The sequence below is a fragment of the Neoarius graeffei genome, chromosome 26, assembly GCF_027579695.1.
Source record: "Neoarius graeffei isolate fNeoGra1 chromosome 26, fNeoGra1.pri, whole genome shotgun sequence".
Lineage (NCBI taxonomy): Eukaryota > Metazoa > Chordata > Actinopteri > Siluriformes > Ariidae > Neoarius > Neoarius graeffei.
Window position 1 is genome coordinate 347,501 of NC_083594.1, and position 19,203 is coordinate 366,703.

A 19,203-nucleotide genomic window follows, 5' to 3' on the forward strand; every position below is an offset into this window, starting at 1 on the left:
ATCAACAACTCCATGGAGCTGCTGTTCCCTCACCTGTAAAACACACACGTCCACACACACACACACACACACACACACACACACACACACACACACACACACACAGACACACACACACACACACACACACACACACACACACAGACACACACACACACACACACACACACAGCTTTTAATCTAATTGTGTTGTTCACTTGGAGTTAAACTGAGATTATTAAATGTTTAGATTTTTATCAGGACTGTTATTTTTCATTTATGCTCATTTCATCTCATTATCTGTAGCCGCTTTATCCTGTTCTACAGGCAAGGCAAGGCAAGTTTATTTATATAGCACATTTCATACACAATGGCAGTTCAATGTGCTTTACAGAAGCAGAAACAAAAACAGTAAACAATAGAGAAATAAAATTACATAAAATAATTTTATTTTTAATCTAAAACAATTAATTAAAAGAATTAAAAGAATTAAAAGAAAATAATATGAATTAAACAATAGTAGAAATAAAATAATAAAATGCCAAAAAGAAAAAAAGGAGAAAAAGAAAAAGAAACCAGCGGAATAAAATAGAATAAAATTAAAGTAAATTTAAAACATGCAGAGAAAGTAAAGATTATAAAACACTGGTCGCAGGTGAGCTGGAGCCTATCCCAGCTGACTACGGGTGAAAGGCGGGGTTCACCCTGGACAAGTCGCCAGGTCATCACAGGGCTGACACATAGACACAGACAACCATTCACACTCACATTCACACCTACGCTCAATTTAGAGTCACCAGTTAACCTAACCTGCATGTCTTTGGACTGTGGGGGAAACCGGAGCACCCGGAGGAAACCCACGCGGACACGGGGAGAACATGCAAACTCCGCACAGAAAGGCCCTCGCCGGCCCCGGGGCTCGAACCCGGACCTTCTTGCTGTGAGGCGACAGCGCTAACCACTACACTACCGTGCCGCCCTTCATTTATGCTGTGAGTTTAAATTTAATAAAATTTGTCCTGAATGAAGGTGTTTGTTTGTTTACAGTTTTAGGATCATTAACCCTTTACTTCATGTCTCAGTGTGAGTTTACCCGCTGGTTAATTTCACACTGTCGAGAGTGTAACAGCTCATTCTGTCCCAGACGCCACACTGCTCCAGCTCAGATATCTCTCAGGGATGCTGGAGTGGAAACCTCCATTTTCAGATCTTCAGCACTCTGAGAGCTTTATTAACAGTTTCCTTAGGAATTTAAAACAACCCAGGATCAGATTCAGGAAGACATGTGAGCTGAGAGAGAGGAGTTTGGTAAGACTGGGTTACTGTACTGCACTCTTCGGCTTCACTGAGTCAGCCTGCTGACATTTTATCATGAAAGAAGACAAGTCCAACAAAAGAACACAATCCTATTGTAGCACATACCCAAGGGTTTACGATCACGATGCATAAAGTCCTAAAGATATCACGCTTTAAACAGATTCACTCCTCTGTTTGGGATAATCCTGGAATATAAATCAGAAAAAAAAAACACTGCGGAACTTAATTCATGTGATTAGTATAAAGTTGGAGCGTTCATGTTTTATTTAGAATTGAAATTCCATGAGGAATGTTCTAAAGCATCTGTACACTATAGAAGATCGAACCAGTGAGTCACATAATCATCTTAAAATAATACAGTGAAAAGACTTCAGGTGTAAAATTGAGGATGATGTTGGTGTGGTAAAGTTAGGAAAAGACTCGTACAGTGTAAAATCTTTAAAGAGAAATCAGAAAGACTGGAAGCTTCATTCTTTTGGTGTTGGAATGTCATCTGTTCTACCTGTAAAGCTGCACATTTCCTTTTTTTGTGGGTTGGTTGGGATCATCAGTAGCTGTGTGATGAAAATACCTCATAAATTATAGAAATGGGAATGGTCACGGCTCTGAGGACAACCCTGTGACACTGTAAACGATGGAGGAAATGAAAGTGAGGTTGAATGCAATGAATTGAGATTGTGTGAAGAAGAACAAATTGAGAAATGAGAACTGCGGTGAAATCTGGACAATTTTTTGGAACGTTGATCACGCTTGATATTTTCTGACTGGATTCTGTACAAGCTGTGAAATGGACACTGTCCTCATAGATCGTGACTCAGTATGAATGGAATGTCAATAAGTTGCTGCTGTACATCTCAAAGGAATTCAAAAATTATTTTTTAAAAATTACAAACGTGTGTTTAACGTCACAGGGATTTCACAGACACTCTTATCCAAAGTGACGCACAACAAATTTTTACCAAACTCCATGTCTTTTGACTGTGGGGGAAACCGTGACACCCAGAGGAAACCCATGCAGACATGGGTAGAACATGCAAACCCCACACAGAAAGGCCCCCGTTGGCCGCTGGGCTTGAACCCAGAACCTTCTCACTGTGAGGCGACAGTGATAACCACCACACCATCACTTTATTCAGTTGCTTTAAATGTTGTGTATGTCTCTGAAGTTTCTGTGATTATATAAATATAATTGTATATAAACATTTATTTAGTTTATTTCAATCTTATTGAATAAAGTCTGTTTTATTTTTGAGTGTGAAGAGTTTTTATGTAAATTTTCAGTAAAATCTGATCAATTTCTGAACAGAAAACCATTTTATTCTGTTTTAAAAACAGTTCGATTCTATTTTATACAATTTAAAATCAGCATATATTAAAGCAGCCTTGTGCAGTGTTCAGTTACTCTGAATGTTCAGTAGTTGCACACTCTGTCCCCTATCTAGGGCCCGAACATGGACATTTAGATTAAAATCTGGATTGTGTGATGTTGATGTTTTTCAGCTTACCAACATCTCTGTCATGTTCTCCTCTGAGTCCACAGGCATGTCTTCATCTGAGGGTCCATGTGTCGCCCCGGCAACAACCAGAAACACACCAAACACCACAGACCATACACTTGCCTCCATCATACCAAACACACTCCAACACTCTCAATTAGCAAATAAATGGCTGGTTCTGAGGGAGAAAACATGAGGATATATATACATACACACACACACAGGATGGAAGAGGATGATGCGTGTTAAACGTCCCACAGGACAATAAACAGATATTAAAGTGATTAAAGTTTTAAATCCTCCATTAATGAGAGTCTCCTGAGCTTCTTCACAAAGTGAGTAAAGTGAGGATTAAAAGGGATTTATTACTATTTTAAAACACACACACACACACACAAAATCACTGTTTTCCTAAATTAGCTACATAATCATAATCATCATCATCATCATGCCTTAAATGCAAACATAAGACAAAAATGTAAATGTTTAATTATTTGTCACAATGAGTGAAATTTAAGTGTTTATTAATTATTATCTCATGAATATTCACATGTACTGAATAAAATAATTTAAATATAATTTAAGTTAATAAATGTTCTCAGAGATTCAATAGATCTTTACACTGTACTATAGTTAATATGAACACACACACACAGAGCGACACCTCTCTGGAATAACACTGTAAATAGTCAATTAATAGCCATGACAACCAATCAGATTACAGCTTTAAGAACTGAACAGAGGAACATCAGATGAAGACAATAATAACTGTTTATAGGTTCATAATAATAATAATAATAATAATAATAATAATAATAATAATAATAGGTTATCTAAATATGATAATAGTAACAGATAATTTAAATATCATATTCTGTCTAATTATATTTATGATTTAGTATGGAGTCACTACATTATATATTTATTACATTATCAGAGTTCACAAGTTTAATATTCAACTTTACTTAATTCGTCATTGTGTAGTGACAGTAAATTAATTAATTAATTAATTAATTAATTAATTCTTACTTTTTCCATTCTATATTTAAATTAATAAAATTTTTATTCCAAACAAACATCAGAGAGTTTTTGTTTATTTGTTTTATTGTTAATTTCCTTGGTTTTAATGGTTAAATATCTGGAATTGTTAATAGATGAGAAAACAGGATTAAAAACAGGATTAATTGTTGTATTTTGATACAGACTGAGAAACACAAGCCCAATGCATGCTGGGAAATAAAACTAAATAAATAATAAAAGAAAAATGTGAACAAAAACACATGAATTATGTTCACTAACCTTTCACTCGTTCTTTATGATTTTTTTAATTTACAGTAACATGAACATAATCAGCAGGTCACATGACCAAAAGAGAAAAGATCAGTGTTTCCTGCTTTTCATGTCAGATTTAACATTCAATTGTCCAGCAATAATCATGCACAGAGTCTTACTTCATTACACACATTATTATAATGATACACACGTCCTCTGTGTGTGTGTGTGTGTGTGTGTGTGATTTTTAATTACTTTAAATAAAAATCAGCAGGTGACCTTTAGATAAAAACTGAAGCAGTTATTTATTTATGGAGAGAAACAGTTACATGAATGTTAAAGTTGTGTGTAAGTTAAAAATTTCTGATTAAAACCGAACATCGGATCAGAACCACAGAATAACCACAGCACGAGTGATTCACTGTGAAACTATTCTTTCTTTGAACAATTCCTTTTGCAATGAATCAAAAGAATAATTTTTCAAGTTGTTTTACACACTAAAAGCAAAAATGATACTTTTTTGGTTATTTGCAATAAATAATTAAATTATAAATAATTAAAGCACAATAAACAGCAATTTGGTTCATTTACATGGATAATTTAGAAAGATTTAATGATAAAATGAGTTTCACTGTGTAGGTGCAACAGGCTTATCAAATCAGTCTCATGTAAAAAGGGATCAGTCTCATAAATTCATTAATAATTAATTCAAGTGTCTAATAGTTCATAGTTAAACTATTAAAATCAATGGAATAACTTAGTGATGTTGCTATACAACCCCGATTCCAAAAAAGTTGGGACAAAGTACAAATTGTAAATAAAAACGGAATGCAATGATGTGGAAGTTTCAAAATTCCATATTTTATTCAGAATAGAACATAGATGACATATCAAATGTTTAAACTGAGAAAATGTATCATTTAAAGAGAAAAAATAGGTGATTTTAAATTTCATGACAACAACACATCTCAAAAAAGTTGGGACAAGGCCATGTTTCCCACTGTGAGACATCCCCTTTTCTCTTTACAACAGTCTGTAAACGTCTGGGGACTGAGGAGACAAGTTGCTCAAGTTTAGGGATAGGAATGTTAACCCATTCTTGTCTAATGTAGGATTCTAGTTGCTCAACTGTCTTAGGTCTTTTTTGTCGTATCTTGCGTTTTATGATGCGCCAAATGTTTTCTATGGGTGAAAGATCTGGACTGCAGGCTGGCCAGTTCAGTACCCGGACCCTTCTTCTACGCAGCCATGATGCTGTAATTGGTGCAGTATGTGGTTTGGCATTGTCATGTTGGAAAATGCAAGGTCTTCCCTGAAAGAGACGTCGTCTGGATGGGAGCATATGTTGCTCTAGAACCTGGATATACCTTTCAGCATTGATGGTGTCTTTCCAGATGTGTAAGCTGTCCATGCCACACACACTAATGCAACCCCATACCATCAGAGATGCAGGCTTCTGAACTGAGCGCCGATAACAACTCGGGTCGTCCTTCTCCTCTTTAGTCCGAATGACACGGCGTCCCTGATTTCCATAAAGAACTTCAAATTTTGATTCGTCTGACCACAGAACAGTTTTCCACTTTGCCACAGTCCATTTTAAATGAGCCTTGGCCCAGAGAAGACGTCCGCGCTTCTGGATCATGTTTAGATACGGCTTCTTCTTTGATCTACAGAGTTTTAGCTGGCAACGGCGGATGGCACGGTGAATTGTGTTCACAGATAATGTTCTCCGGAAATATTCCTGAGCCCATTTTGTGATTTCCAATACAGAAGCATGCCTGTATGTGATGCAGTGCCGTCTAAGGGCCCGAAGATCACGGGCACCCAGTATGGTTTTCCGGCCTTGACCCTTACGCACAGAGATTCTTCCAGATTCTCTGAATCTTTTGATGATATTATGCACTGTAGATGATGATATGTTCAAACTCTTTGCAATTTTACACTGTCGAACTCCTTTCTGATATTGCTCCACTATTTGTCGGCGCAGAATTAGGGGGATTGGTGATCCTCTTCCCATCTTTACTTCTGAGAGCTGCTGCCACTCCAAGATGCTCTTTTTATACCCAGTCATGTTAATGACCTATTGCCAATTGACCTAATGAGTTGCAATTTGGTCCTCCAGCTGTTCCTTTTTTGTACCTTTAACTTTTCCAGCCTCTTATTGCCCCTGTCCCAACTTTTTTGAGATGTGTTGCTGTCATGAAATTTCAAATGAGCCAATATTTGGCATGAAATTTCAAAATGTCTCACTTTTGACATTTGATATGTTGTCTATGTTCTATTGTGAATACAATATCAGTTTTTGAGATTTGTAAATTATTGCATTCCGTTTTTATTGACAATTTGTACTTTGTCCCAACTTTTTTGGAATCGGGGTTGCAGTTTTAGTGAGTATTGTAGCTCTAATGTAATACGTTTACTCTAGATCTACCAGTATAACATTCATATAACAACCAAATGGGCGAAGGCAATTAGAATACTTGTTTGGCAAAGGTTGGTACTCAGTGAATGTTGTAGCAATAGACAGGACACCGTTTATTCCAAAGATACCATTTATTGAAATAGCTGACACGAATTAGCAAACTAATACTGATCAGATATAGCAACAATAGCAGCCAAGGAATAATTCAATATAAATGGTGATACAATGTATACAAATAATCAGTAGTGTATATGATGATGATAACTAAGGCACTAATGGTGATCAGAAGTAATGGGCTATATGCAAGTTTACAGTGTAGGGGTGAGTGGATGTTAAAATGTGAGAAAGAAATCATGTGTTTATGTGTGTGTGTGTGTGTGTGTGTACACGCAGCTGCGCACTAACGAGATGAGAAGGAGCTAGGGGGAGAGGGCGTGCGCAGGCGCATGACAAGGAGGAGGGGGATGAGAGAGAGAGAGAACACATGCACAATCTAACTAAATACGGATAGTAAACAAAGCAAATCAAACAACACATGGTCTAAGACTGACTTTCATGTGAATCAAAATGCATACATTTAAACCATGAATGAATTCAAATAAACAACATTCTTCACATTAACTAGCCACAACTAAGACTAACAGGACTTCAGCTCCACCTTAAACACAGTCATCCCACAACATCTGGTGAATAAACTCAGTGCGATAGGCATCAGCACCCCGCTATGCAACTGGACTTTCTCACCAACAGACCACAGACAGTAAGAGTTGGCAAAAACTCCTCAGAGACCACCATCATGAACACTGGGGTCCCCCAGGGATGTGTGCTGAGTCCTCTGCTGTTCACACTGATGACCCATGACTGTTGTGCCAGACACAACTCGAACCACATCATCAAGTTAACATCACCCGGATAGCTTTCTTTCATCTCAGAAATATTGCAAAGATAAGAAATTTAATGTCATTGCATGATGCAGAAAAACTAGTCCATGCTTTCGTTACCTCCAGGTTGGATTATTGTAATGCCTTACTGTCTGGATGTTCCAATAAGTGCATAAACAAGCTCCAGTTAGTTCAAAATGCCGCAGCAAGAGTCCTTACTAGAACTAGAAAATATCACCACATCACGCCTGTCTTATCCACACTGCATTGGCTCCCAATCAAATTTCGTATTGATTATAAAATACTACTATTGACCTTTAAAGCACTAAATGGTCTCGCACCACAGTACCTGAGTGAACTTCTGCTCCTCTATGACCCGCCACGCCTACTTAGATCAAAAGGTGCAGGCTATCTGCTGGTACCTCGTATAGTGAAGGCTACATCAGGGGGCAGAGCCTTTTCTTACAAAGCCCCACTGTTATGGAACAGCCTTCCAAGTAATGTTCGGGAATCAGACACAGTCTCAGCATTTAAGTCTAGGCTGAAAACATATTTGTTTAGTCAAGCCTTTTGTTAATGGTGTTTATGAGGTAAAGGAGTAGATCTGGAGGGTCCTCAGACAGAGTGTTTTGGTAAACTGGGATGTATGGATGCTGTCAGTCCCCACTCACTTGCTCACTCGAGTTTGTTGACGGTGTAGTGGCTGCTGCTTTATGTCCCGGGGCTCCCTCATGCCTGTGTTACCTTCTGGCTCTCTCCTTTTAGTTATGCTGTCATAGTTAGTTGCCGGAGTCCCTGCTTGTACTCGGTGCAATATGTATACTGTTCCTACTTATTCAGGTGACATTGGGCATACCTAACCACCTGTGTTTTCTTTCTCTCCCCCCCCCCCCCACCCCAAATCTGTCCCTCTGAGTTACATGGAGTCAACAGGAAATCTTTTGGTGGAGACGGTGGGGACCTCGACTGGCTATCGTAGCCTGCAGGGAATCGGCCGTCAGACATTCTGTCGCATGTCCCAGACCCGGTGAAATGTAACTGAATTGTCTTGGCCAGGCCTAAGGGTCCCATCTGCATCTCATCATTGCTGAGGAGTGTGCTCCCATCACCCAATCAAGCATCCAGCCAGAGCAGGTCATGATATATTTTTTACCATATTAACATGCCATTGTTGTGTGTTATGCCTGATGTAAAGACTCTCGTCTCTGCGAGCCTACCACACAGATTTAATACTTGTCATTTTTAGGGCATACCTAACAACGTGTTTTCTTTCTCTCTCTCTCTCTCTCTCCCCCCCCCATCTGTCCCTCTGAGTTACATGTTGATCCTGGGATTGAGATGCTGGCCTCTTCTGCCCCTCGGACCTGCTTGATCCATCCTGGTGCCCTGTGTCTGGTTGGAGTTTTATCGCCCCACTCCTGTGAAGGACGGCCCCATGAGGACAGTTGAGGGTTATACCTGTTAAAACTGTTAATATTATAGTCAGGCTGTCTGTTGTTGCCCAAATGAGGATGGGTTCCCTTTTGAGTCTGGTTCCTCTCGAGGGTTTCTTCCTCATGTCGTCTGAGGGAGTTTTTCCTTGCCACCGTCGCCACAGGCTTGCTCACTGGGGATAGATTAGGGATAAAATTAGCTCATGTTTTAAGTCGTTCAAATTCTGTAAAGCTGCTTTGCGACAATGTTTATTGTTAAAAGCGCTGTACAAATAAACTTGATTTGATTTGAAGTTTGTAGATGACACAACAGTGGTGGGCCTCATCAGCAACGACGATGACTCAGCCTACAGAGAGGAGGTACACCAACTCATCAACTGGTGTGACATCAACAATCTACACCTCAATGTCAATAAAACAAAGGAAATAACTGTGGACTTCAGGAAAAATCACGTCACACACCCCTCACCATCAATGGCAGTGCTGTGGAATCAGTGAAAAGCACCAAGTTCCTGGGGGTGCACATCACAGATGACCTGACATGGACAACTAACACCACCTCCCTTGTCAGGAAAGCACAGCAACGCCTCCACTTCCTACGCAGGATGAGGAGAGCTGACCTCCCCCCTTCTGCACTCACCACCTTCTACAGGGGTGCCATTGAGAGCATCCTCACCAGCAGTCTCTCAGTCTGGTATGGCAGCTGCCCTGTTGCTGACCAGAAGGCCCTACAGAGGGTGGTGAGGACAGCAGAGAAGATCACCAGATCAGCCCAACCATCCATCCAGGACCTATAGACCTCTTGCAGTCACGTGACCAGAATGTAAACAGCCGCCATCTTGTCGGTAAAAAACACAGCTGAATACTGCTGCACTCGTGTACAAAATGGATCAATTTCAACCATCGGACTACACGGCTCATTTTTCTAATGAACAGATAACTACCGTAGATATATGTCTAAAATAAACGACCTACAGATTAGTGACCCTTATCGATTACCGGACGTAGTTTTCATGACCATATCAGTGGATATTGAACTGCCAGCGGAATACCCAGACGTGTATAATTACCTCATTAACTTTCCCTCGCTGTTCAGTGGTGAAGCACTGCGTGCTTATAAATCTCTGGACAGTTATCTTTACAGAAATTCAGGATTTGTCAGCCCCCCTCAGATGTGGCATCTTGTAAACAAGGAAATAACAATCCTCATTGGACAGGTAAGTCACTTAAGTATTGAGACCCCGCTGGTCTCGCTATCTCGTCCGGAATGTTGTGCATGCGATGGAAATCGCTACAAACCGTCATTTTCTGCTGGAAACCAATGTTAGATCAAGTATCAGTAGTCTATCACTATTACTGTATATACCTGATAGCAGCAATCCATTTTGCACGCCTGTCAGGGTCCCGTGGCAGCCTACTGTCAAGTGTATGTGAGCATCATGGGTTTCCCACACTTGAAAGGGAAGGACTCAGACACAGGATTCCACTTGTCTTATGTTTTATTGATTTTCAGTGGAGGTGACGTTGTAGTAGAATTGTATATAGTAGGGTTTTCCAGAAGAAAAGGTAGAAGTAGAAGTAGAAGGCGGGAATATGGCGTTTGACCGACAAGGTGGCGTCTGTTTACAATCTGGATTGGATGTGACGTCACATGCAAGTGCTCCATACTCATCCTGCTGCTGCAAAAGAGCCATCAACATCATCAAAGACCCCACCCACCCTGCACACGAACTGTTTACCCTCCTACCATCTGGCAAGTGCTACAGCAGCATGCGTTGCAGGACTACCAGACTCAGCAACAGCTTTTTCCCACAGGCCACCAGACTGCTCAACTCACTCATAAAAACTCCAAGAACATAACCCCCCCCCCCCACACACACACACACACAAAAGACCAGCAAACTGTCAAAACAGTAAACTCAATGTCTATACAATGCTCTTTATATGCACATATGCCAATATTCTTTTTTGCACAAGAACATACAAGTTTACAATACTTATTTATCTCCATGCTGCTATTCTGCACTTTACCATACTGCACCTTGTATTATTGTACCCTTGTACTATTGCACCCCAGTAACATACCTCAAACTTGACTACATTTCTGGATCTGTGAATATTCTAGGAACTGTATGCCCACTGTCTGTCTATATGTTGTGTTAATTTGCTTATCTGTTGATGTCTGTGTGCACTTTTATGTTTAGTTGTGTGTCAATTTTTTAATACTGCACATTTGGAGTTTGGGGAAACGCAGTTTCAATCCTCTGTGTAATTCTGTTACATGGTCTGATTGACAATAAAGTTCACTTTGACTTTAACAATTGCCCAGATGCCAGCCTTACTTGAGATTGCTCTTGCTTGGCTACTGAAAGTGCGCCGTCTGTTATCCGAAGACAGCGCGGCATACATGTCAACCTTTGGTCAATCAAACCTGTATAACCAACCTCCAAAATCCGTATTTCCCTTATAAAATCCGTATAAGATGCAAATTAAAATAATTTACCTAAAATTTGAATGATAATTAACAATGATATATCCAAGTTACTTTTTATTCAATATTAATAACAATAAACCTTCAGAATGAATACAAAGCTCCAATGTTTGACAAAAACACAAAGTGTCACTCTAATGTTCTGAATTGTACTCCATGACAGCTTTTTTTAGCGCTCTGCACCAATACCTCACGAGGCTGCATGTCACAGCAAGCGTCTGTGTTGATCTTGCCGGAGTGCCCATTCAGAATCTTTTCAGTCGCTAGTGAAAGTCGCTCAGGTGGAAATACGCGTTTCAGACAAAATGTTACTTCCCGGTTGGCGGGATTCTCACAATGCGGTGTGCGCATGATCAAAAGTGGAATGAAGTCTTGCTACCACAAGATAACGCGCGATTTCATAAGACTCTTTACTGGCTGTTTGTGCTTTCTGTGATGTACAGTACATTTGTAAATGAATGTTATGCGCTCTTTTATCATCATGGGAATTGATTATAGCTCAAAATAAATATTGAAGTTTTTTAAAGAATTCGTATAACTTTATTTGTACGCCCGTATACTACGTTTATTGAATCAAATCCGTATAAAATACGGACATTCCGTATAGGTTGACATGTATGGCGCGGAGCACAGGTCCAGGGAGAAAACAGTTCTGTTCCATTCACTTTTACAGCTCGTCAGCTGAAGATCTTCAGTGTCCCGTTGGTCGTCTGATGATCTGGAAGGAATCTTGTTCGTAGTTCGTCGATGTTGAGAAAGGGGAAAGGGATCCGGTCGCCTTTTCTCTTTAAAATACTGCGTGGGCTGCAGTAACTAATCGGTTCAGTTATTACTGCAACTATGTGAAGATCAAATACATTGAACTTTGGCTAAAGGTATCAATAGCTCATTCTTTGTCCTTTGTTCTCCTGTAGCACAGATGTAACGATGTCTCTTTCACGCGTGGAAACCCGCCGCCAGAGAGAAGGAATTTCGATTCTGCCGCAGGTTTAAAGCGCAGTCGTGACGTCACTGTATTTGGTATCCGGTATCATCTCTGTATCCAATACCATTACAGGGAGTCAGAAGAATGGGCGGAGATAGAACATGGCATCGAGTACAGGGATTGGTGTGTTCAATGCTGTACAGTGAAAGGGAATTTATTATGGCCACATCATGGCAGTCCATCCCTACAACTGGAAAGTCCAATAAATAAAAACATGCTTAATTTATTCAAAAATTTAAATTTAACTGTAACAGAGAATCAAGTGAATTAAAAATTCTACAGTTTGATTCACTTACAGTTTGGTAAAAGGAATCAAATTACTTAAATGAATTTGAATCAGAATCAAGTGAATCAAAACATAATTCATTTACTGGTAGCTGGCAAGAACTTACTAACACGAGCAAATCAGGAAATTATTTAAAAAACAGTAAAAAAAGAGAATCAGTGATTCAAAATAAATCAAATGAATAAAAATTCTCAGTGATTCATTTAAACAGTAGGCATAAAGAACTGAATCATTAAAGTGACACAGATTTGAGTCAGATCACATTGGTTTAATTCACTTGAGCAGGTCGTTCAAAAAAACACATCACCAAAGTGAGTCATATGAACAGGATTATAGTGTTTCAGGGTTAATCATTATGCCATGCTGCTGTTTTCTGCTCTAACTGAAGAAACATCTATTTTACTGTGTATTTATTTTAAATTTTATTTTTAAGTATGTGTAAAACAGCCTGGACATAAACTGAGCTCCGCTGAATGATGGAGTCAGTGATGTTCCTGTGAGGCACTTGCATCAGAAATGACCAAAAAAAAAAACCCCCCGAAACAAACTACTGAGAGCTTCCTTTAAAGAAGAGTTTCTGAAACCTGCAGCTCATGTTTTTTTTATATTTATATACAATAAAGAATTAAAGAACAAATGACTAACATGTCAAAGTGATTTGAGCAAGTGTGAAAATCCAAAAAGAAATAAATGTGAATAAATTATGACTAAATCTGTAAACCTAAAGACAGATTTAACGGAAATATCAAACATCAGGAATATCATGCAGCAGCCTTTTATTTCCTGAAGAAAATTCTTTGTGTCCCAAATGCTTAATTAGTGAAAATATTCCCATGTGTGCCCGCTAGAGGGCACCTGAATTGTTAAATTGAAATGATTGGAATTGTTCTTGATCAGGCGACAAAAGAACCTCAAGTGTCATAGTATAAGCCAAGCATGTTAGCTAACTTAGCACGTGTTTAATGAACATTAGCAGTTTTTAGATTAATCTAATAAAAAAGGTGCCACTCAGCAGCATAGATATACATATACATAGTGTGTGTGTGTGTGTGTGTGTGTGTGTGTGTGTGTGTGTGTGTGTGTGTGTGTGTGTGTGTGTGTTCCCTTGAACGTACAACATTTATTGCTAACAGGTGAATGTAAAAACAGACACAAGCTAACATTTGATTTGATCACAGATTATTTTTTTTTTACAATTTTTTTTTCAGTTTTGTATCTCAGAGACATTTCATTGTGGATTTTAACAGAATTATAGGATCACCATTTTCCCAAAGATCACATGCTTTTTCACATTTGTCAAAAAAAGAAGGCGGGTTTGTCTGTGAATTAATGGGTGTGTTCACCTTATGTATAAATATAAAGACACGCCCCCATAAACTTTCCCTTGTCAGCACATAAAAGTGATTTCATGATTGAATTGAGACTTTTTCTAACAATCACATCATGTTCACTAACCTTCTAAAATCTGTAAAAATATGAAGAGTTTGGTTCCAAAATGCGATAAACGCCAAATTTGAAAAACTGAAACTCCCACCATCAAACCATCAGCAATTATCATATCTTATGCGTACAATATTCAGTTTTCGCCAAAACACGATATCTGCCATTGATTTACACACTGCATTACGGCCTTTCATTCCAAAACACAACAGGTGCCATCACCGATTTTTCTCAAAACCAGACATATCCATTTGGTCAATCAGAGGCCGCCACTGACGTGGAGTCTTCTAAGATGGCTGCGCCCATGAAGTAGGAAATCACTTCGTAACTTCTCACATTTATTGGACAATTTCACGCTGAATTATGAATAATTTTGATAAAATTATCTAAAAAAATAAAATAATCTATAAAATAAAATAATCTGTCATGAAAGAAGACGGTTAAATGCACTTTAAATAGAAAGGGATATGTAGCATTTTGGGGGGAAAAATGCCGTGGCATGGATATGTAGCAACTTGACAAAAAATAATTATTTGGTTCAGTTAAAAGCTGTTAATTAGTTCTGGATTTCATTTTTGAAGTTTGTTATTATTAAGGAGTTAGTCAATAAATTTTAAAACAAGATACAGTGGTTCTCCTTTTATCACTACCCATAATCAGAAAAAGTGATTTTTCTCAAAACAATGGAATTGGATATATAGCATTTTGGAACCAAATACTTCATATACACCCAAATAGAATGCTAATGACTTCCCTAGTTTCCTACTGTTTCCTACTTGACACCTACATATTGACTTCAAGACACACCCACCCTTTCTATGGTCTTAATGACACACCCTCTCAGTAATGGGGCAGGGGCAGTGGTGCCTAACAACACTGGGTTACTAATGAGAAGGTCATGAATTAAAGCATAACCAATCTGCCACTGTTGGGCCCTTTACCCTCTCTGCTCCAGGGGGTGCTGTAGCATGGCTGACTCTGACCCTGATCTCAAACCCCAACTTCCTAACAAACTGTAAAGAAAAGAATTTCACTGTGCTATAATTTATATGTGAGAAATAAAAGTCTTTTCTTCAATACTCTCATTTCTATACACACTCAAAAAGACATGCCCACATTCCCTACATACTCATTACCGTGACTTCCAAACATGGGCCCAAAGATGTACCCATAGTCCATAAAGAAATGTCCATAGTCCATAAAGAGCATAAAGAAACATCCTATTCCTTATGTCAGCAGCCTCCTAATTAGAATACAGGGGAATTCTGGAATTATGAAGTCTCCATCAGAATGGTGTTGAGTTTAATAATGTTTAACTGATTATTCACACATGCTGAAATAAACCTGTGTGCACGCGTCAGTGTCTGCCATCGCTCCACCATGTCCTCCACTGTTTGATGTGTGATGTAGGAGATTTTTCAGGTTTGAGGAGTTTCTCAGGCTGGGGGTCAGGGTGCAGGTGAGAACGTTCATGATGCCGGATTCTCACTGCATGATATTGAGGAACGCTGTCTTTATACAGAGACCTCTGGAAAAAACCGAACTAAAACACACACACACACACACACACACACACACACACACACACACAGAAAAAAATAGACAGAAGGATCGACAGAGAGAAACAGGAAGAGACAAAGAGAGAGACACAGTAGAAGAAATTTAATGATTTTGTGGCTGATGAATTGAGTAAAGACAGTAACTCACTCAAATATGAAAAATGACCAAACAGAGAGAAATAAAAAAAAAAACACTGCAAAACATCAAAATAACACCAAACTGCAGAAACTGAACACAAGTCTGATGTGAGTCAGGGTGTAAAGTCTCACTGTGAGTTGGCATGTAAAGTCTGACTGCAGCCGGGGTGTAAAGTCTGTTGTGAGTCAGGGTGTAAGGTCTGTTGTGAGTCAGGGTGTAAGGTCTGTTGTGAGTCAGGGTGTATAGTCTGACTGCGAGGCGGGGTGTAAAGTCTGACTGTGAGTCGGCGTGTAAAGTCTCACTGTGAGTTGGCGTGTAAAGTCTCACTGTGAGTTGGCGTGTAAAGTCTGGCTGTGAGTCGGGGTGTAAAGTCTCACCGTGAGTCGGCATGTAAAGTCTGACTGCGAGGCGGGGTGTAAAGTCTGACTGCGAGGCGGGGTGTAAAGTCTGACTGCGAGGCGGGGTGTAAAGTCTGACTGCGAGGCGGAGTGTAAAGTCTGACTGCGAGGCGGGGTGTAAAGTCTGACTGTGAGTCGGCGTGTAAAGTCTGACTGCAAGGCGGGGTGTAAAGTCTGACTGCGAGGCGGAGTGTAAAGTCTGACTGCGAGGCGGAGTGTAAAGTCTGACTGCGAGGCGGGGTGTAAAGTCTGACTGTGAGTCGGCGTGTAAAGTCTGACTGCGAGGCGGAGTGTAAAGTCTGACTGCGAGGCGGAGTGTAAAGTCTGACTGCGAGGCGGGGTGTAAAGTCTGACTGTGAGTCGGCATGTAAAGTCTGACTGCGAGGCGGGGTGTAAAGTCTGACTGCGAGGCGGGGTGTAAAGTCTGACTGCGAGGCGGAGTGTAAAGTCTGACTGCGAGGCGGGGTGTAAAGTCTGACTGTGAGTCGGCGTGTAAAGTCTGACTGTGAGTCAGCGTGTAAAGTCTGACTGTGAGTCAGGGTGTAAAGTCTGATTGCCAGTCGGGGTGTAAAGCCTGACTGCAAGCCGGGGTGTAAAGTCTGATTGTGATTTGGGGTGTAAAGTAGTGGCCATTTCTCATCAAGCTGAAATACTCAGCTTCAGCTTCTGCAGTACCTTAAGTATAACACTCCGTGCAGATTCGTGTAACAACAAACAAACTTAAATGATTACACGATCACAAATACAAACACACACATAGCCATTGTGTGGAGGTGATAACTGTGTAGGCTGTGAAATTCAACACTTTTGTTTTTTATTCCAGCTTCATCAGGACGTGAAGTTAGAGCACAGGATCAGGTGCATTCAACATGCACTCAACACACGCACACACAAAGACACACACACACAGAGTTTAAAGACAGTCTGGCCCTCAGCAGTGCTGTGATTCACACATTCATCACACCGTGTGTTTACCCCGGAGCGGAGTGTGTGTGTGTCTGTGTGTGATGGTGTTATTGTGCCGCTGTGTGTTTGTCTGCATCAGATGGCTGCAGGTGAAGATGAGCACGATAAAACTCTGTCTCATCATGATGACGTCTCTCTGTCTGCTTAAAGAACCCACACTGACACACACACACACACACACACACACACACACACACACACACACACAGGAGAGGAAACACAATGAGGAAAACAGCAGGAGGATGGAAGAAAACATGGAGAATAAGAGGAAAGAGAGAGAGAGAACTGTTAAACAGTTCAAACACAAACAGAAGAACTGAAAGGAGATGAAACACGATGAGAATTTATCATGACTAATATGAATATTTATGAAATATGCTAATGCACTGTTAGTTTTCTTCTTCTTTGGGCTTAGTAGAGATTTAATAATTCATAGAGATGTGTGCTTAATGTATTTAATGTGCTCAATCCAGGTCTGGGTGTTTCTATAAATACTCTGTGTGTGTGTGTGTGTGTGTGTGTGTGTGTGTGTGTGTGTGTGTGTGTGTGTGTGTGTGTGTGTGTGTACCTTCCACAGGATGCATACGATCACAGTGAGCACAATCACTCCAGCTAATATAGCAATCAGGATAATCCACCATGGAATCCATGACTGATCCAACACACTCAGTTCAGGATACACCATCACTGATACCTGACACACACACACGTAAGAGTAATAGCATTTACACCCCAGGTCATCACGAATAAATGACACCAAAACACCCGCCTGTGAATATTCCATATCAAACCTGTTCACAGTGGCAGCGATCCAAGGATGAGGATATTGTCCTCCTCACTCAACAACAGAAGAGGAGATTTAAGGTACATCATTTTACCAAACAGAGTGAGAGAATGTGGTTCCACTGCCTCGTACAGGAGCTGCAGCTCTCCCACAGCGGGTGCTGGATATTTAAAGCCTGTGTGTGTTCTGATTCGTCTGCTCTCTGGGGAGTCATTGTGCAGTGCTCAGGTAAAACTCTACACACAATGTCTCCCGCAGATTATTATCTAGCTTACATTAGCCAAGCTTGCTGTGATGTTGTTATCTTGCTCCTGACTTTACTCCATGAGCTCTTCACTCTGCTGATTGCCTAACCTTCTCCACATGCTGCCCTTCAGATCACTGTCTTTGTAATTTTGTGTCCTTTGTCACATAATACAGTGTGGTGAGAAACGCATGCAACCAACAGGGCCACCGTCATTGTTGTGATGTGACGTCCAACTGGTTGATGCATTTATTTGTGTTGCAAAAGCTCAGAAAAATAAACCTTGTTCCAAGAAATGTTGCTTTTTCACAGCATAATATTCATGTTCTGTGTGAAAGTATCATAAAAAAAGATTTTGGAAAAAATATCAATGTGTGAATTAATCACATGAAAAACACAACTTTAACTCACAATAAATCAGTCCTCTGGTGGGACTTTTCACACACACACATTTTATGATATTATGCCTTGTCATTTCTCCTGTGTGTGTGTGTGTGTGTGTGTGTGTGTGTGTGTGTGTGTGTGTGTGTGTGTGTGTATACCTGTGCAGCAGCATCTCTCAGCATCAGATGTTTTATGCTAGACTTCACTGAGATGTTTGCTCGGACCAACACCTCCAACACACTGACTGTCGAGAACTCCTGAGAGAGAGATATATAAATAAATAGGAGGGTGCCATTACTTTTGTGATGTCTGTGGTGTACCAATAACATTAATAACAACGAACCTCTATAAACGTGCTGTTCCAGAGACGAGCATTGACTGTGAACTTCATAGAACCAGAGAAATTCTGCAGCGCACACTGAAATACCTCACACCTTGCTGAGCCTAACACACAGTCCTGCAACACACACACACTTGTTATATAACACAATATACATAGACACACACACACGTTTTAATTACACACACACACACACACCAGTTTGAGGGATTTACGTCTCTCGTTAGCGGCGACAGCTGGTGTGTTTTCGTTGACGCTGTTCTTCACCGGCGCTTGTCCTTCATCCTCAGAATATGAGCGAGTCTTCCTCACCTTTATGACACATTAATAAACATGTTGTAACTCCAAGGCATTTCATTACTGAATCAACAGTCACATGAAATTTCA

The 19,203-nt window shown here is 40.0% G+C and overlaps 2 protein-coding genes across 4 annotated transcripts in view; both read right to left on the bottom strand.

Annotated features, from left to right (window-relative positions):
* The window catches only part of npffl (neuropeptide FF-amide peptide precursor like), a 5,237-nt gene extending 2,316 nt beyond the window's left edge, over positions 1-2,921 (bottom strand). The window contains exons 1-2 of the mRNA XM_060910890.1: positions 2,802-2,921; positions 1-33 (exon numbers count right to left, since the gene is read on the bottom strand). The exon at positions 1-33 is cut by the window's left edge and continues 92 nt beyond it. Of these exons, the coding sequence (XP_060766873.1) occupies positions 1-33; positions 2,802-2,921 (153 nt within the window). The remainder of the gene's footprint in view (positions 34-2,801) is intronic.
* A 10,747-nt stretch (positions 2,922-13,668) lies between these two features.
* The window catches only part of itga7 (integrin, alpha 7), a 75,065-nt gene continuing 69,530 nt past the window's right edge, over positions 13,669-19,203 (bottom strand). For 2 of the 3 annotated variants that reach the window (XM_060910569.1, XM_060910568.1), the window contains exons 21-25: positions 19,015-19,128; positions 18,820-18,933; positions 18,635-18,733; positions 17,633-17,758; positions 13,669-15,545 (exon numbers count right to left, since the gene is read on the bottom strand). In XM_060910569.1, the coding sequence (XP_060766552.1) occupies positions 15,360-15,545; positions 17,633-17,758; positions 18,635-18,733; positions 18,820-18,933; positions 19,015-19,128 (639 nt within the window). In that variant the 3' untranslated portion in view covers positions 13,669-15,359. Of the gene's footprint in view, positions 15,546-17,073; positions 17,223-17,632; positions 17,759-18,634; positions 18,734-18,819; positions 18,934-19,014; positions 19,129-19,203 lie in introns of all 3 variants that reach the window. The other variant, XM_060910570.1, reaches the window with a different exon arrangement.